General features: G+C 44.7%; 1 protein-coding gene across 1 annotated transcript in view; it reads left to right on the top strand.

Moving 5' to 3' along the window:
- The first annotated feature begins 583 nt into the window (after window positions 1-583).
- The window catches only part of GABBR2 (gamma-aminobutyric acid type B receptor subunit 2), a 291,693-nt gene continuing 272,561 nt past the window's right edge, over window positions 584-19,715 (top strand). Inside the window, exon 1 of the mRNA XM_083624623.1 lies at window positions 584-1,774. Within this exon, the coding sequence (XP_083480749.1) occupies window positions 1,457-1,774 (318 nt within the window). The 5' untranslated portion in view covers window positions 584-1,456. The remainder of the gene's footprint in view (window positions 1,775-19,715) is intronic.

Here is a 19,715-nt window from a genome sequence, read left to right as displayed (position 1 = left end):
AGAATAAATCCAAACAAGCTCACCAAGTATGTGTGGCGCCTTGCCAGGGCTTGATTTGCCTCCTGTTTTTGCTACTTTCCTCAGATGCGGGAAGAGAAAGCAAGAAAGGAGGGAGGTGCTGCCAGGCCTCAAAACATGGCTGATGGGCTGCCTTTGGCTTAGCAAGCCATGCCTTGCGCAGGCCTGGAGGAGACAGTTGAGGGCTAGGCCATGAGACTAGGAACAAGACATGGGAATAAATGAGAGTAAGACAGCCGCACAGGTTCACCTTTGCATGTTTAGAGGAAGTTAATGAAAAAAAGTGCATTGTTCCTGAGGGAAACGAAAGAATAGGTGGTGGAACTCTGAACGTGAAGCCAGTGCCCCAGCCAAACGCCTCAAGTCTTCCCCAAGCGCCCCTCGTCTTGTGCCCAGCCAACTTTGAAAAACAAAAACAAAGAAATGATAATAACAACAATAATAATCCGTGCGTCACGTGTGTGTGTGTAAGAGGCAAGAGAGGGGCACCTCAGCCCGCCACCGCCTCGAGGAAAGGGGCAGAGGCCGCTGCGCCCCCTGCCTCGCGCCAAGCCGTCCCTTTCCCGCCTTCCCCAGCGGCCCTCTTTCCTCTCCCACCCGCCCCAGCCCGCCTTCCAATGGGCTGCTGGACGTGCCCAAACCCTGCATCTCCTCCTGCGTCTCGCGTTGGTGTGCGTCGTCTCCTCAGCAGAAGAGCCGCCGTCCCCCAGCGGCAGCCGACCAGCCCTCTCCCGCCGCCGCCGGGGAGGAAGGCAGGGCAGGAGCCGGGCGAGCGAGCGAAGAAGCCCAGCCGAGAGGTGGCAGAAGGATTTGGGCGGGCGCACGGAGGGGCTCTCGCCTCCTGCATCCAGCCGCCGCCGCCGCCGCCGTTTCCCCCCTTTTGGCCGGTTTGTGCGCGCCACTCTGCGCGCGCTGTGTGGCGCGGCGTGGTGTCTGCTTGCAGCAGCAGCGGCGGCGGCGGCGGCGGCAACGGAGAAGCACGGCAGCGGCGGGAGGGCTCCGGGGGAATGCGGCACTAGCGTCCCCAGCCTTGTGGAAGAGCCGAGAACCCCCCTCCCGCCCCAATTGTTTTCCCCTCAGCCCTCGTCGCGTTTACGCGTCGCCTCCGGAACCTGCACGGGAGCAGGGAGGCAAGCGCGCGCCCTCGCCCAGCCTGGCTGCGGCTGAGTGAGGGGCTGAGGAGGCGCCCTCGCCCGCCGCTTTTGGACTTGGGGGTGGGGTGGGTGGGAAACGGGGGTGGCGGGCAGCGGCTCCGTCGCCACTGCTGCTGCTTAGTGGTTCCATTTGGCCGCCCCGAGGAAGGAGCCGGCGCCATTGCCAGGAGGATTAGAGCCGGGGGGGCCGCAGCGTGCGCGCCCCTTCCTCCCTGCCGGGGCCATTGCCTGGCAGAGGGCAGCGGGCGCCCTCGTGCTTGTGCCCCCCTGACCTCTCCCGCAGGATGCCTGCCTTGCCCCGGCGGCCCAGCGCGGCCACCACCTCTGCCTTGCTCCTGCTGCTGCTGCTCCTGCAGCCGCCGCCGCCGCTGGTCTCCTCGGCTTGGTCGCGAAGCAACTCCCGGGCGCCGGCGGGGTCGCTGCCCAACGCCGCCGCCACGACCCCCATCGCCATCATGGGCTTGATGCCGCTCAGCGACTCGGTGGAGAAGGGCAGGATCGGCCGGGGGGTCCTGCCGGCCATGCAACTGGCCATGGAGCAGATCCTCAACGAGTCCTTGCTCGACCCTTACTCGCTGGACCTGCGCTACTACGACACCGAGGTGAGTGGGGCGGGAGGGGGCTCTCTCGGCGTGGCCAGCGCCGGGCACCTTTCGGTGGGGGGGGGGAGGGCGGCACAGTCCCGTTGCCTTCACGCCTGATGGATGGGGCAGAAGGTGGGACCTGCCGCTGCCAGAGCCTTGGATGCCGACCTGCAGCCAGCTGTTTGGCATGGGATGGCAGGATGAGAGCTTCCAAGGGGAGGCCACCCGTTTAGATGGAGTCACTCGAGTTCCTGTTTGGGTTCCTCCTTGGTGCCTTAAATACATATATAATTTAGATGCTATGCTGCAAGAAGCAGCGCTTGGCCTTGGGCAGAAGCTGTGCGAGTCCAAAAGGGAAAGAGGAAATCACGTTTGAAGGGACTCCAGCTGTTTCAAAGGGAATCACTCCGATCCGTGTTTGTGTACCTCTCCAGAGCCCTTTCCCCCGCTGCCAGTCTGCAGCAGCAGCAGAGGCTGGCCTTGGATGGAAACGATGCGAGGCGGAAAAAAGGCATTTCGAAGAGGCTCCAGCTGTTTGGAACGGAATCACTTCGGATCTGATTCGCGCTGCCCCCACCCCTTTTGACATGCTCAGTGGCCTGGCTTCCACCACGCCACCAGAGGCTGGTGTTTAGCGAATTTGCAGCTAGTTTCCCGCGGGCAGCTGCTTCCTGGCCCAGCAGCCTGGGCTCAAACCTGCAGCCCTTGGCGTGCCGAGAAAGCGCCGCCCGTTATTTAAGCAACAGATGCACGTCAGGGATTTGTGGTTGGCGAGCTGCGAGCAGGCGCTTGGCCACCCGCATAGCTGAGCTTGAGCTGAGCTGCAGCGTTTGCGTACTTGGAGCGCCACTTGATGCTCTCCGTGAACTCCTGAAGGGCGAGCGGGAGGCCAGTCGGATTTCTAGCGCTTAGCGGGGAAGGGGAAGGCAGGCAGGAGAGGGATGCAGCGGGTGGGGTGGCTTGCCCCCTTTAGCGATGCGAGGGGGGCAAAGAGAGGAGGATGCCGGCGCCTCCGTCTTTCAGGAGCAGCTGCTGTGATCCGTGGACACTCAGCCCCCTTTGGAGCGTCCTCTCCTTTGCGCTCCTCTTGGCGCACTCTCCTCTCTTGTCTCAGTTCGCGCTAGCTGGTTGGCAGGTACGGTGGCACACAAGACACAGAGAGGCTTGTTGGGAAGCGGGGAAGGGATGGAGAGGAAAAGTGCGCGAGGATTTGGTTGGCATTCTTTCATCAGTCGGTTGTGCAAAACCAATCAGCCAGTGCTCAGAAAGAGTTAATTTTGCAGTTCCCCCCTCGTCGTCGTCGTCGTTTGTCTGCCATGCATAATTCTTCCTGTAAATGCTGGGTAACACATCTTGTGCACTTAGGCTGGGTGGGCCAAGGGCAAGGGACCGTTGCAGAGCGCTCAGCAGAGAATTCCTTAGGCTGTTCAGTTTTCGTTTCCTGATCATTCACACGAAGTTATCGAGGGGCTTTGTTGCGGACACGTTGGAGGCTTATTGTTTTGTGCTTGGATTTTTTTGGTCACAATTCAAGCAAACGTGTTTGCGGCAAATAAATGCTGAATCAATGTTGGACCTTTCCTGAAGGTGGCAGCAGTTTCTTATGTAATACTTATGCCTGACGATCACTGCCAAGATAACCCTGCTGTAAAGAGTGACTACTGAGAAGAAAGGTTAACTGTCCTCGTCCAAAATTTGTCTTAAGGTGACACCATGTAGGCTTCTTCCATTTCGCACTTGGTATTTGTTAGAAATACAAATCAGGAGCAAACGAACATGCTTCGCTGTCATATACTTCATTGCACCTTTTGGTCTTTAAATTACTGGATTTATTTAAATATTTTCTGCATCGTTCAACGTAATGCCCTTTCCACATTTGCTTAGAAAGGAAATCAAGGGACAGTAACATTTAAAATAACCATCTTATGTGGAATTTATGTGTTGAGCAAGGGTACAGCTGTGGTCACAGCAAGACTGTAATTCCTCATCTGTAGAAAACTGAAGGCAGGGTGATTATGATACTTATTTTTGTACAAATATAAATATTTGTCCATAAATTATCACCTTTGGTGTGAATTATGTGAATGGATGGCTTGAAAATGAGATTGTAATGGTAACAAGTAGGCAGGCAATCCTTATTTCTTCATACGTCAGATGAAGAAAAGTCAAATTTACTTGAAAAGCGTTTGGGATTTTGAAAACATTCATTACAATCTAAAATTCAAAAAAGGAGGAATATGTTTCTATAAGGTTACATTTGTAAGCATATATGAGAAGATATAGGTTGCAATCCTAGACCTGCTTGCCTGGTAGTAAATCCAATTGAACTTAATAGTGTTTACTTTTGAGCAGTCATGCATAGGTTCCCACTATTAAACAATCTGCAAAATGTGGAGTTTTGGAAAAGTGAGACCCAAGACTGCATTCCTTGGTTGATAACACTAGCATCAGCTGAGAGTGTGCACTTGTGAATGTACCATCACAGACAGAACACCACAGGCAGAACTTAAATATCTCATCGACATCAGCCTCAGATGAGGCTGTCCCTGGAGTGGGTCACACATTCAGATTCCAGTCATTAGTTTAGGTTGCATTAATTCATAGATTCATAGAATCTAATGAACAGATAATGATTACTGTTGGAATGGAGCTACTTGTGATCTTTGAGAAGTTTAAGTATATATAATCTTTCTGTCATGTTTCAATATTAAGGAAAATGCATTTTTTGTTGTTGTTGATCTCCCATTCCAGTTTCAGTTGTGTATACAGGTAGTTGTGTGACTAAATGACCCTTGTGTTGCGTTCCAACTCTGCAATTCTGATTCTAGTTGCTGTAGAATGTGGATGGGTTGCACATCTGAATGCGTGTATTGCTAAATGCAGTGAGGCGACATCTGTATCTGAATGAATGTTCATGTTCACGCATAGGTTCATGCATGGAAGATGCTTCTGTGTTTGGATCTCCTTTTTCCAAGTGTAGCATGAAGGTTTAGTAACATCCTTTAAAAAAAAGCACCTTTTTTTGTACTCCAGGGAAGAAATCCTGTAAAATACCAAGGCAGACTTTGATCTTCTGAGTAGTCTCATGCTTGTTACATCATTTACTGATGTTAAACAGATATTATTAATAGCAAAAAACGTACAAGTTGTGCTAATGGAAATATGGAAAAGGAAGGAAGCATGTGTTCTAGGCATTAAGCAGGTTTTGCATTTATGAAGAGATGTAGCTATCTCGTCTTTTTCAGTATTTGCCACATGAATTTTTTACTATAAGAAGCTAGTTATGATGCAGGAAACTGAACTGTATAGTTTCTGAGAGCCATGTCACATGTGACAAGTGCATGAGTGTGAGTCTCTCCACATATAAATGGCTTTCCATGATTAGTGGCCTTGTAGGGGAGCATGCACAATCTTACACCATTGGTCTTCAACTGGTGGGGTGTTAGCACAAGCCAGTGACACCCAGCACTGCATGTCTCATTTTTTTCTTTTGGTAAAACCTTTTTCTAACATAAAGAGGTTGTGTATATGAAGGGATGACATGGGTGGGGGCATTGCCTACCCTTGTATTTACTTTCCACCAACTACCGTATTTTTCGCACCAGACCATAAGACACACCTAGTTTTTGGAGGAGGAAAACAAGGAAAAAAATATTCTGAATCTCAGAAGCCAGAACAGCAAGAGGGATTGCTGTGCAGCGAAAGCAGCAATCCCTCTTGCTGTTCTAGCTTCTGGGATAGCTGTGCAGCCTGCATTCGCTCCATAAGACACACACACATTTCCCCTTACTTTTTAGGAGGGAAAAAGTGAGTCTTATAGAGCAAAAAATATGGTACTTCCCAGGAATGCACTGTTGCTTGCTAACTGACTTGTACTTCACTCTGAATGGATTTGTGCCTTTGGCATAGATAACTATTAAACAGGTTTATCAGATGAACCTGTTCAATAGGTATCTATGCCAAGGGCACAATCCCATTTATATAAAACTGGGATGTCCAACAGGTCGATCACGATCTACTGGTAGATCCCTGCGAGGTTTTGGTAGATCGCGGTTGATCTCTGGTTCCCTTTCCTTAGCATCACTAAAACTGACTCCTGCCTGGGCCACTGTCCGTTGTTGTTTGATCTCTGGAAGGGAAGACGGAGCTTTCTCTGTGCTGCTGTTTTCATCCATAGCAATCTTATTGTGAGTGACCTTACCCCTTTGTCCCTTGCCTTTAACCCCCCCCAAAAAACAGAAGTCCTCCCAAAAAGCTTTTCTTAACCCCTAAAAAATGGGACTCCTCCTTTAAAAAAGCTGAACAACTTTGAGCTGAACCCCCCAAAAACGGGGGTAGATCACTGCCGGTTTTTAATTCTGAAAGTAGATCACAGTCTCTTGAGAGCTGGCCACCACTGATATAAAACAACCAAAGGGTGTGACTCTTTGACCTGGGTCTATATAGGTAATGTATAGATTTATTTTCAGAACAATTGCTCTTAAAGGTCACAGTGTATTTTACAGTCTAATCTTGAGTACTGCCAAGAGCAAGACTGTATCCTTTATTTCCTCCCCAATGAATTTGTTTGCCCTAGAATTGTAGAGTTGGAAGGGACAACAAGGGTCATCTAGTCCAACCCCCTGAAATGTAGGAATTTTTTGCCCAATATAGCCATCGAACCCATGACCCCAAGATTAAGAGTCTTGTATTCTATTGACTGAACTGTGTTGTGATATGAACAATACCAAATGATGCCCCCTAACAGAAAATGTGGGTCCTATTGCTGCAGTCTAGGGTTAAAGGCAGATCTTGTGGCTAAAACATCTGACACCATGGGTGGGTTTCAGTGTAATGCTAAGTGGGTATGCATGAGTGGAACAAGGTCAACTTGAGTAATGGGACTTTCCCCCACTCTCTTCCTATGTGTGCCCCCAAACCCATGATGGATTTTCACCAACCTTCCAGAACAGATTTAGGGGGCACAGGAGGAGGAGAAGGGGGAAAGCCCCATTGCATGAGCACACCTCATTCTGCTCATGCAACAACTTAGTTGAATCCTGCCCTCTTCTTCTATCCAAGGCAAAAAATGATATACATATAGGAAATAAGAAGCAAATGCAAAAAGAAATACAGTAATGTCTGTGGAGCTGTCCGTGGTGCTAGATCTCTTGAGACCTGTGCCTGCAAAGTGGAGTTGCCCAGCAGTGTAAAAATCACATACTGCTAATATATTCTTGCTTTATTGCATTAGGGTTCATTTATTAAACATTATAAATTGCTCGATATATAGTGATTGCTGTTAACAGAAGTTTGTCAGAGGTTTTTATGTGCAGAAAGGTTAATATCGTCCATTTCTTAGTTTCTCCATTACATAAGGAATGAATGAAGTAGTGATATGCTGTGCTTACCTGAACTGAGTTGTAATGGGTGGGTGTGTTTGGTGCCTTGTACTGTGAGTGATAAATTGTACGGATTATTTCTTAAATACCGAATAAAAATTGTTTTTAAAAGGTGATTTTGTTTTTCTGTTGAGGCATCAGCACAAGCGCTCTCTCCTCCATTCCTGGGATGATAACAAGATCCTATGGTGGCCCTACTTGTTGCCTGACAAATTTTGGCTTACATTCCATAGTTTCGAGAACATTGGTCTCATTATTTGAAAGTGTGGTTGATAGCCAGAATGATCTATTACTGGCTTATGAGTTATCAGGTCCAATTTTGTCAGGACATCACATGACAGTTTCTGTGTACTAACACAATAGGGAACAAAACGTTAGGCTTTGAATTTAGGACTCTGGTAGTAATTCACGTGTATCTACTCACAGAGCATAAGGCTACCCTGCAGGAACTTCAGCAGGAAAGTAGTGTTGCATCGCCCTGCTCAATAGGTTGAAGCCAATGGGACAAGCAGTGGGTGTGCGCTGGAAATGACAGCTCATTGCTCAGGAGAAGTGGTGGCTGGATCAGCTTCCTTCCAGGAAAGTTCAGGAGGACACTTGGAGAGGGGAAAGAGAAAAGAGATGCACCAGCTCTCTTTCCTCTGAAGTAATGTGCTCTAATACGGGACATGGGTGGCACTGTGGGTTAAACCACAGAGCCTAGGGCTTGCCGATCAGACGGTCAGCGGTTCGAATCCCCACAACGGGGTGAGCTCCCGTTGCTCTGTCCCAGCTCCTGCCAACCTAGCAGTTCAAAAGCACATCAAAGTGCACGTAGATAAATAGGTACCACTCTGGCGGGAAGGTAAACAGCATTTCCATGCGCTGCTCTGGTTCGCCAGAAGTGGCTTAGTCATGCTGGCCACATGACCTGGAAGCTGTACGCTGGCTCCCTCGGCCAATAAAGCGAGATGAGCACCGCAACCCCAGAGTCGGCCACGACTGGACCTAATGGTCAGGGGTCCCTTTACCTTTAATGTGCTCTAATACTGGGCTGTTGAACTCAAAGGCTGAAATCCGCATACAGACTGCTTAGCTCTTAATTACTGGGATTTAAACACCCTGAATGTGTGCAGGGTTGTGGCAAGGATCTTTTAAACACTGTGCAGAAAACATTGAATGTGAAATAAATTTATCTTAAAAATGATTTGTGACATGCTGTCATTTTCAGTACGGTGCCTGAATCTGAAGTTGTTCCATTTCAGTGAATTAAACCCAATATTTAAATTGGCTTAATGAATTTTTTATTCAAAAGCATTATACACCATTTTTGTTCAGGGTCCTGTTTGGTAGCAAGGCTAAAGAGGTACAGAGAATTTTTTTTAAAAAAAGTTATCCATCCTGAGGTTTTGGGGTGGGGTGGGCTACAAGTCTGAATGAATTAATGAAGTAAAAAATGTGTTAATGAAAAAGATTAAATTTAGCAGCACACGAGGAACAGAATGCAGCATTTTTCATCTTGCAAGCAAATAAGTTTAGCATGCGCTTACAAATAATTGTATTTCTACTAATCAATAGCACTGAAAAGAAAGTTAAAACAATACGGCCATGTTTCTAAATCAGGACCTAATCTATTGCAGTTGCTTTAATTTCTCTGTGAAGCATGATTAAGGCCTTATGAAAATTCTGTACACCATTTGGAGAGAAAAGTAAATTGAGGATTTGGTCTCATGTTTATGGCACAGTTACAGAAACCCGTACATATTTAGAATCAGGGGCATGGTGTTGCATATATTAGCACTGTTTTTGCTTATGCGCAAAATTTCATGCATTTTGGGGAGGAATTAGTACAGTATCTATAAAGGGGTGCTCTGGCTCATTCCTGCCTAGAACCCATGATGCCTGGTGCTGGCTGTTTGGGAGAAACCTGTGGTTAATGAAGTACATGCCTGGTTGCACTTTTTCTCTCTTAACTGGAGAAAAACTATCTTAGCAAGCAGGAGACTCAAGTTCAAACTCCACTTGGCTACAAAGCTGTTGTGAGGATAAAATTGGGAGTGGGGATGCCTTGAGCTCTTTGGAGAAAAGGTGGGATATAAATGAAATAAGGTAAAATAAATAAATGTAGTTGGGTCCGTAGATAGGGTTATAAAATGAAGTTCAGGGCTGCATCCCAATATGGCCTGACTGACATTGAACAAAAGAAATCCAGTTTTGATTTGACTGTATTTTTGATCAATCTAACAGGGTTTCCTCTTTAATTTCAGAATCAAATATGTTGCCAACAGTCATCCAATCAGTATCTGTACTAAAAAGAATAATGGCTGTAGGTCAGTAAAGCCTAGCTTGGTGACTGGGGCTGTTGAGAGTTGTAGTCCAAAACATGTGGAGGCTCCCAGATTAGGAAAGACTGAAACATTTTTTCCTGGCATCATGATTTTGATCCTGTGGCCATTGTTGATCCATTTGCAGTTTATTCTGTTCTGTTTTCTGCCTTTTGGTTAGCTCTGTTGTCACCTGTTAGTTCATTAAGGTGAGCAACCTGAAGTATTAGGTATGAGGAAGATGGGGACTCTATTCCTTTCTGAACTGGACTTTCTCTCTCCTGCCTGTTCTGGGCAACCTGCCATTTTCTGAAGGCCACAAAGATCTTGTCTTGACATAACAGGCCTTTTGAGGATAAGAAGTTTGCAGTCCTTTCCCCATAAGATATGCTGCTTTTAACAATTGTACATTTTCCCTCCCCAGTGCTCCATTGCTTTATGCACATTATTCAGTGAATCTATAATTACTATCCCCATGTTACAGTTGGGAAGGCTGTAGCCTGCCCAAGGTATTCCCTGAGGGTATGGCAAAACCCAGGTAGGAACTTGGTAACCAGTTGCTAAAGGCACAGAATATCAGTGGAGGGACGGGGGAACTGCCATCCATGCAATCAGGAATACAGTGGTACTTAATTCGTTCCAGAGGTCCGTTCTTAACCTGAAACTGTTCTTAACCTGAGACACCACTTTAGCTAATGGGGCCTCCTGTCACCGCCGCACGATTTCTGTTCTCATCCTGAAGCAAAGTTCTTAACCAGAGGTACTATTTCTGGGTTAGCGGAGTCTGTAACCTGAAGCGTCTGTAACCTGAAGCATCTGTAACCCGAGGTACCACTGTATGGGTAAAGAGTGTGGATACTTTTCTTTCTCTTTTATTGCAGATGTATGGCAGACTAGGTAAATTTATGGTAGGCTATTGCACCTGCTCACATTTCTCGCCAACCCTGCCTGCCCTGTGTTCATGCAATTCTAAGATTTTGATGAGGCACTACAAATCCTCCAATGGAGGCTGCATGATGACTACCTTACATTTTTATGTATATAGGAAGAAATAGTTATTTGGTCTCTTCTATACATCCATGCCAGATAGCACCTCACAATTTCTACTAATTCCTGCATTGAAAGAGGAGCTGTGATGTCACAATCCTATCTTGCTTGGCAAACTTCAAATTACATTTGCTTGAAAACTTTAATATTTATGACAACATTGCCCATTGAACACGTAATTGAGTGCAGTTATGACCCTGATACTGAAATCTGACAGCTAAAAGAAATCCCCAGTGCCCAACTTGACTGGTAGTGTATCTATTCATTATGTTTCTAATTAATTTTATGAGCCTATGCATGTCTAAACAGAAAATCTTCCATGCCACATCATTGCACAGTTTATAAGGGATTTTGTGTGTGGTAGTGTGAGAGAAAGAGAGAAACTTAACAAAACACTTATCCATGTGGGATTCTCTCTGACTGGCATCATGTATAAATCAGGCTATTGGTTCTTACATTTGCTGTGTTAGCAAGTCTGTGCAAAGTGCTCCAGGGCCATGGATGGCTTGCATACCAATACCGTGTGAATTTAGTTATGTGGAATCCACCTGCATGCCTTTCATCAGGTCTCAGTTGTCCACAGTGGAAGTCTATACATGCCCACTCAGGCCATGTACTCAGTTACACCTTTAAAGCACCTGTGAAGCGCATCTTTCTCTCAAAGTGTTCTGGACACTGTAGTTCACTACTCACAGAGTTACAGTTCCCAGCAGCCCTTAACGAACTCCTGTACCCAGAATTCTTTCGGGGGAAAGAATGTGCTTCAGAGTAGGGTGTGCACAGCCTCAGAAGAAAGCCCCTTGGAGTTCACTGGGACGGACTCCCAGGTAAGTGTGTATAGGAGTGCAGTTGCCTTAAATACTAAGAGAAGATAATTGAGTTTGTAAAACCAGCCAGCTTGAAACCTGTATGTCCTAAATGTGTGGTTTCCCAGGCAACTTTAATTCTCCTCTCTGTTGAGGCAAGTATCCTGATGGGAAAAATAGTATGTAGTCATGTAACCAGGGAATGTTTCATAATGCCTGTGAAGAAGAACGAAGCAGCGTATGGCCACACAAGCAAGTGCAGATCTCAGGCTCTCTCACCAAGGCATTTAAAAACAAACCAACAACCCCTTTCCTTATACTTTTTTTTTTTTTTGGTAAGCAGGAGAACGACAGGCCAAAGTAAATGGTGACCATGTGGGAAATAAGATTCTCCTGTTAGCAAGCTGGAAGACTGAGCCATTAAACGGTCTGCACAGATGAGCTGCAGTGCTTACTGGCAGCAGCAAGAGGGAAGATAAAGGCTTGAGACTGCCATGTTTGGCGCGGAGCTCTTCCCATTGGAGCTAGAGAAATATTAGCAGCAGCTTGATGTGAAGAAGTCAGCAGGTGGTATGCACACATTTTCGTACAATATTGCATGCCTGCTGATGTGCAGAAACATCAAAAATGAGATTTTAAAATATGAAAATTCCCATGAACAGACAGATCTGTATCCTGAAGAATTATTATTCTAATATGTTTATAAATTTGTCAACTAGGGGGTGATGAATTGTGCTAGCGAAATGTCCAAAATGACAAATATTTAAAATTAGACTTGGCAGAACAGTTTGCCTCAAGAATTATTCTTGTGAGGAACTGATTCACAGCAGCACTGCTGTGAGCAGGATTACTGTCCAAATTGGAAAATCCAGCCTTGGAGAGCAGTTTATCCTTTAATAACAATTAGCTCTGTTCTTAGAGAGACACAGCAGCCCAAGGAAGTAGCAACTTCAAAATGTCAGACTGACAGACAAGCTGGGGCCTGTTTGCTCTAGAGATGAAAGCTCTAAAGGGAGGAAGGAAGTCAGAGAGAAAGTCTGAGGAATATGTTTACTTGGAAATGGAGGATGGGCCTTCTGGTAATTTGCGCGCTGCTAATGATCAGATGTTCGGAGGAGCGACCTACTGCTCGACCTCGCACTCTCATATCCATTCTTGGGCTTTTACCTGTCAGTCATTTTACAGGGCATGGTAACCTAACAGCAGGTGTGCTACCTGCAATTCATATAGCCTTGCAACATTTACGCAGGCACTGGATTCTGAAGAACTACGAACTCCAAATAACATTAAAGGACACTCAGGTAAATTCTAATGCACTTGTTAAAAACATTTTGGTTGTGTGTTGTTTCGAAACCCTTTAGAGTGTGTTACTGTCCCTCTCCCCCACAGTTCCCTCATATACAAGGGGATTGTGTGACAAGGCAAATTAGTTCTAGAGTCCTTAATTTTCTCTCTGATACTTTCTGTTGTGGATTACAGTGGTGTCTGAACCTGAGATACTTTTAAATAGCATCTAGGATGATCAAATGCAAAGCAGGGCAGGGCTCTTGTACAGCCACAGCTATCCTGCCTGTCTCCTAATATATGACATTTCATATTTTTAAATCAGACTATTGATCCATCTAATCTAGAATTATCTACCCCCAGGGAGTAGCTCCTCAAAGGGCCTGCCCCCAACCCACTCCTCAGCACTGTTACCTGTAATACCTTTACGTAGAGATGCTACTGAGTGAACCTGACACTTTCTATATATGAAGCATTTGCGCTGTGTGGAATTCTCTGTTTCACGCAGCTGAAAGCAGACGGGCCCTTTTCATCTATAGTATCTTTCTGTCCTAGTGGTATATAAATGTCATATCAAAGGACAAGGTGCGGTACTTTATCAAAATGGCACCACTGCACAGTTTCTATTCAATGAAATACAAGTTTGTATGTCTCAATGTCTCAAGTGTGCCTTAAAAATCATTTATGTGCATTGCCTCATTTGTGGGAAAGCAGAGCAATGAGATTGGTGGACGCAAGATCTACAGCAGGTTTCGAAGGTCTGTTTCTTGGATGCATTCAAAAAATAATAATAATAGCAAAAAAAGTGGTATTTAAAAGCAATGTGATGAGTACATGATGAACACAAACTTTCCCCCTTTTAAGGATGGGGTTTGAACCATGTGGGTGGGGGATGATTGCCTCCTAAAAGGGCACCCTTGATGAGGAAGACATTAATACATTAAGGTTGAAGTTATGTGCACATTTACTTAGGAATCAGCCCATGGAACAAAAAGCAAATGTGGTATGGGAAAATATGTAGAATGTTCCAGGTTCAGTCTCTAGCTCCTCTAATTAAACTTTGAAAGCTCTCAGGTAAAAAAAAGGACCAGGAAAAAACTTTGGATTAGATGGGTCTGTGATCTGAGTCAGTGCACAGCAGCTTCATATGTATCCAAAATAAACAAAATAATAATAATAATAATAATAATAATAATAATAATAATATACAGTGGTAGTTATAGACTGAATTAAGCATTGCTTTTTAAATCTGATCCACAACTGTCTCTGTAGCTTTTCGGAAGTAGAAGTGATCAGGATGCAGTGACAGACAGGGCTAGTCTGTCTTTTCATGCTTGTATAGAAAAGTGAATTTTGGTGGGTTCAACGTGTCATGATGAAGCTGCGCTTGTTGAATGTTTCTTTTCTACACGTATTGAGAAATATGCAGGAACACTGCCCTCTTTTGCATCTGTTATTTTTACTGGCAAATCTTATCAGGTTGATGATTGTATAGGCCCTGAATTGGTTTTCAGGAGGTATGCATTAAAGCTCACTTTGGAAACTTTGGTTGCAGCTCATTTTTATTTTCAGCAGGCAATTGATGGGAAAGTGCTATGAAATGATAAATTCGTATGTTTAAAACCACAACAGATTATTAGTCGGTGCTGGAGCAGCGTGATACTAAATATCTCATTCTAATTACATTGCACAACGTAACTGTCAGGTGCTAGAACACTGACAAAATGTATTCTGCGAGGCACGGTGTTGGGTTGAAAGGATTTTTATGGTAGATTGAGGGAAAGGACTTTTGATAGTAGAGGAGGCCTGGGGGGCCATTTTGACCATGGCTACTTTCATTTTGGCAAAGGTCACTGCTGGTATGTGACCCCTGGAGTCCCCAATAATGCTGCCTTCAACTTTAGATCTCAGCCATCAAGTGGGGAGCGGGGAGCAGAAAGGTGTTTGCTTCTGTTCTGATAAACTTCTAGCTCCAGGGGGTGAGCGCTCTTGTTGATAAGATGTCTCTATTCCTATTGTTTGTTAGTATCTTGAGGGCAACATGCATGCAAAGGTTTTTTGGGAGGTGGGATTTTAAAAAAATAATAATAGCAGGATTTTCCTGGATACTACGCAGGTTCATCATCTCACACTAACTCCGCTTCTGCCTGTATTTTGGTCCCCAGTATGTCTGTATGCAGCTTACCCTCTGAAGAAATAGTATCTAAGTGGATTAAATACATGTGGGAAAATGTGTCTTTCATTCGACAAGAGCAGAGTTTTTGAGGCTTTCAGTCACGAGAGGGAGGCCTTTTTCACATCGGCATGTTTGCAGTGGAATTCGTGTTTGTTGTGGATGATTCTGGGGTGCTTTCTTGAGTTCACCCTCAATTTACATATGGCACTGGCCAGGTCTGATGGGTCTCCCTGTTACCTTGCATGAACTCAAGAGTGCAACCTCAAACATACCCAAATGCTCCCTCCCTCGTGGCTGCGCATCGCATGGAAGATCTGCTGTGCGGGGCAAGCTTTGGTTCGGCATTGTTCATCTAACTGAGGAACCTGTGATGAGTTTCCGAGTTCTGCAGGTTCCCCGGAATACAGTTTGAAAAAATCATGGATATATATGTCCGTCCCTCCCCACCCCCACCTCTGCAGCTTTCTGTGGCAGACATGCAAGGGGTTCTTGTCCTCAGGAGAAGCTATACCCAGAAGACAGGCACAATTGCTTTACAGTAAACACAATCTCTCCTTTGCTTACGTGTTCACTAGTCTCTGGCTTCTGAGCTCATTGGGTACTTGTCACTTAAGACACAGGTTCTTAAGAGCTTTATGAGTGATATTTCTTAAGTCTCCCTGTATTAGTCTACTCAGAAAGGAACATCAGAGATATTTGAAATTTCTCTGTTTCCACCAGTACATTCACATGAAGTTAGCTAGCAGCAGGGATTCCCTCTCCTTTTCACTGTGAAATTCAAGTGGAGAACTGGTCAAGTAACCAAACATGATTTGTTACGATAGCCAAGGCTTTGTTGTGCTATGTTAAATTGTTGTATTCATGCCTCTTGGTGATTAGAATTTCTCTGGGAACTGCTTACCTGGTTTTGATTTAAGGTTAATGAACAATTGTTAACCTCTTCCATAGTCAGAGTCTTTATTTGATTATGAAGTATAATGCTGCTATAGGTTTCCCTAATCTTCCCTCTGAATACTGGACAGAATGATGCTGAGATTTAATTTTTTTAATGCTCATATTAAATGTGAAAAATATATATGTGAAGCTGGTTAATGTTCATTCCACAAGCAAAGGCTAAAATATTTGTGACTTTTTGGTTAGTGAAAAGACAATTGAGAGGACCTATAATAGGTATGCAAAATTACGGACAGCATTAATGTTCTTTCATGGGAAAACCACCATGGCAGCAATAAAGAAAATGTGAATATACAACATAACATTAGCGCATCTCTTGAAAGCGAAACATATCAGTAGGATGAAGCAGCAATATTGTCAGCTAAGTTTTAGAACTTCGAAATCTACTTTGCTGACTCTTTGGATCAGAAAGGCGGGATATAAATTATGTGAATAAAAACAGTCCTTTTGTATAATAGAAGATGTAAGTCTGCAATCCTGTGCTTGCCTGGGAGTTAATCCAAATGAAGTCAGAGCATAGGAGTAAACATGCATAGAATCATACCACATCACTGGAAGCTGAACTGTATTTGACTTGGAATGCATTTGTTTTAAATAAAAGATGAAGATAGTGCTTTAATGCTGTAATGTTAAAGTAATTTTTTTTTAGTGACCAATATGGCTAAAATAAAAACACTTTCCAATCATGGTTTTGGGAAGTGATCATACTTTTTATTATTTTTTAAAAAAATATTTATGTCATAGTATTATGAGGCATTTTATTTTAATTTTAAATATGTATATGGACAAAAGACTGTTTTGGTGCATTTTAGAGTAATAAAATGGCACCCATGACAAAAATTATAATGAATGTGTGGTAAGCTGTAATAAGTTAACTGTCCTGATATGTCACTGCCTACATGGAAACTCGTGACATTTTAAAAATATGTCAGAGTAGTGCTAGAGGCATTTACACCTATGGAGACTGCTACCCTTCCATTTTCCTGAAAAAAAAGTCAGGCTTCCTGCAGTCTGAGAAAAGACACAAGAACCACAGGGATAATGCTGGATGATGATAATTGGATGCCCCATATAATGTGAATGACTGAAGCATGACAACTCTGCACTAAACATCTTGTGTGGAAGCAGCCTCCCAGGCTGTTGGAAGGTCAGCCTTTCTCCTGATACCACTAATTTTTAGAAAATCTCCAATATTTCCCCAGAGTTATGTTAACTGCAGCTGAACCGTCCTACTGTGAACTTGACCATTATATTCTGATGAAGTGAGCTCTGATCCACAAAAACAACTGCTGCAATAAATTTGTTAAGTATTTAAGATGCTGCAGAACTATTAGCTATATTCCATATACTGTACAAACCTTTTAGGATTTTCCAAAATCCTGATGGGAAAAAGGAACCAAGAGCATTGTCACATGTATTATTCCATGACAAAATGGCGCAACAGATCTACATAGTCAGTAGTACAACACACTAGAAGATCAAACCATTGTGTCTCTCAAGTTGTGATACGAAGTGCTATAAGTTAGAAGTTCAGGTATATGGACCACCGTATGCCATAAATACATATTTTAAACAGCACATTTCTTTTCAAATCTCTCCTCCCCCACCTTATTCAGTACTAACACTTAGGTGGTCAGTGTGTAAGACCGTTAAGGGATAAAGCACACCTCTATCCTTCAAGAGATGTGATCTCTCAGCAGTACAGACTCAACAAGCTGTTCAGCTCAGCCTGAGTTCATGCGAGTTAAACATATCCATTACTAAGGCCATTCAGTGTGCCTAGAATAGACGTGTGCCCTGCAATGCATTAACACAAGGGGAGGTGGGGAGAAAGCGAAGGAATCCCAGCCTGCCAATCAGACTGATATCCATGTTACTCGCTGCTTTCCTAGATTCCCTGTCATCTACAAGAAATGTCTTGATGGCACTGGGACCAGCGGCATCAACACCCAACTCAACACGCTGTCCAAAAGTCACCTTCCTGCTCCACTTGCCCGAAAACACTCGGCCCCTCCCCCCCACAACAAAGCTCTGGTGTGAGTCCCCTGGGCAAGGACAGGCACAGACTCATCAGGTCAAGAGGAGATAGGCATCAGGTATGAACAACGACCCTCACATATTTGCAAATGACATTTCAGTTGCTAAGTCCCACCCACCCTACTCTGCCGTTGCCAAAGGATTTTCAGATTGGAGCATATGAGGTTTATACTAAAACTATGGGTGGTTGCTATGTATATACTGATGTAGACAGCAGAGTGTAAAATGTAGCTGGGTGTCTGTAAACATGCAGTGGAGAGCCCCCAGTTGGTTTGGGAATCCCAGTGTGTGTCCCCCATGTCAGTTTTATTTTATTTTCCATCGGATTTGGAATCCTGTCTTTTCTCCATGCACCCAGTGCCAAATAAATTTCATCCTCACACCAAGCCTGTGAGGTAAAGCTAAAGGTAAAGGGACCCCTGACCATTAGGTCCAGTCATGACCGACTCTGGGGTTGCGGTGCTCATCTCGCTTTATTGGCCGAGGGAGCTGGCGTACAGCTTCCGGGTCACGTGGCCAGCATGACTAAGCCGCTTCTGGCGAAGCAGAGCAGCGCACGGAAACGCCGTTTACCTTCCCACCGGAGCGGTACCTATTTATCTACTTGCACTTTGACGTGCTTTCGAACTGCTAGGTTGGCAGGAGCAGGGACCGAACAACGGGAGCTCACCCGTTGCAGGGATTCGAACTGCCGACCTTCTGATCGGCAAGTCCTAGGTTCTGTGGTTTAACCCACAGCGCCACCCGCGTCCCTTAGCCTGTGAGGTAGTTCAGGCTAAAAGATAGTAACTGGCCCAAGGTCTCCCAGTGAAGTGTGCAAGTGAAGTTGGAACTTAGGTCTTCCAACATTTTGTCCACTACACCACACTGACTATTGTATTTACAAATCCACATCTCAGTGTTGTGCTTTGCTGATGTTTGTCACTGTGAATGCTGATGCATATGCAGCAAAAATACTTTCCATCTAAAATGTGAATTGGCCCTCACTGCCAAATGAAATCGCCATTAGAATTCAAAACCTTGGTTGTCATGGCTGATGTGAGAGAGCAGATGAATAAGGGGTGGAGGCAATTCACCAGTTTACTTTGCTGACATGTGCAAAGGCTTCTTGGATGGTGGCCTTTTTTTGCTGTCGCAATTGACCTCGTTTAAAGATGATGGTTCTGGACTCATTACGTGCACTTAAGCTCGCCAGTCTTGTGGAGTGGTGCCTTACAGTTATTAACTGTGTCATACCCTTTCCCCATTTTAATGTTATTCTTAACAGAAGGCTTATACATGGAGCAAACATGGAAACCCTTGTTGGGAAGAAAGACAGTATATAAATGATAAATAAAACAAATGGATTGTTCTCAGAAATAAAAAAATCAACCAGTTCTTTGATTTCTAAAAACTGCTTAAGCAAGAATGTACAGTTCCACAGTGGCAACAGTTCAGTGCAGCAACAGACCAAACATTAGCATTTAAAGTGTTTTCTTATACCCTGAACACGCTTCAAAAGCATTAATAAGCAAATGTTAACATTTTCTTGCTGTGAGGTAAATAGGTGCCATGACTAATTTTTCTGATTAAAAACCAGGGATTTTACTTGCAGAGAAGTTAAATGTTCTGCTCTTTGAGAAACCCTATGTCAAATCCTCCGCCCACAGATTTGACCTGAACGCTTTGGAGCGAATGATAAAATTCCATCGGGTTTAATGGTGCAGAATCTGCTGGAGGTGTCATTCTCTGAATATTGAAGTAGGAAGAAAGCCGACTCTTAATTACAGGCCCCCCCCCCCAGAATATGATCAGGAAATGCTTTTGAAGTGTGTTCATGATGCAGGCTCATCTAAGGGCACTGGAGGATCCCTATATTTTTTTTTGAGGAAGGGGCAAAGTCTATCAGCAGCACGTATAAAAGGACGCAGGAACATGCAGCTGGTGGGTTAGTCAGCAGCTTGTGTTGACAGTTGCTGGACTGCCAATACT

This window comes from Podarcis filfolensis (genome assembly GCF_964270895.1).
Source record: "Podarcis filfolensis genome assembly, chromosome: 7".
In the NCBI taxonomy this organism is placed as follows: domain Eukaryota; kingdom Metazoa; phylum Chordata; class Lepidosauria; order Squamata; family Lacertidae; genus Podarcis; species Podarcis filfolensis.
The sequence above is the reverse complement of the archived record's forward strand: the minus strand, read 5'-3'. Positions and strand labels throughout refer to the sequence as shown.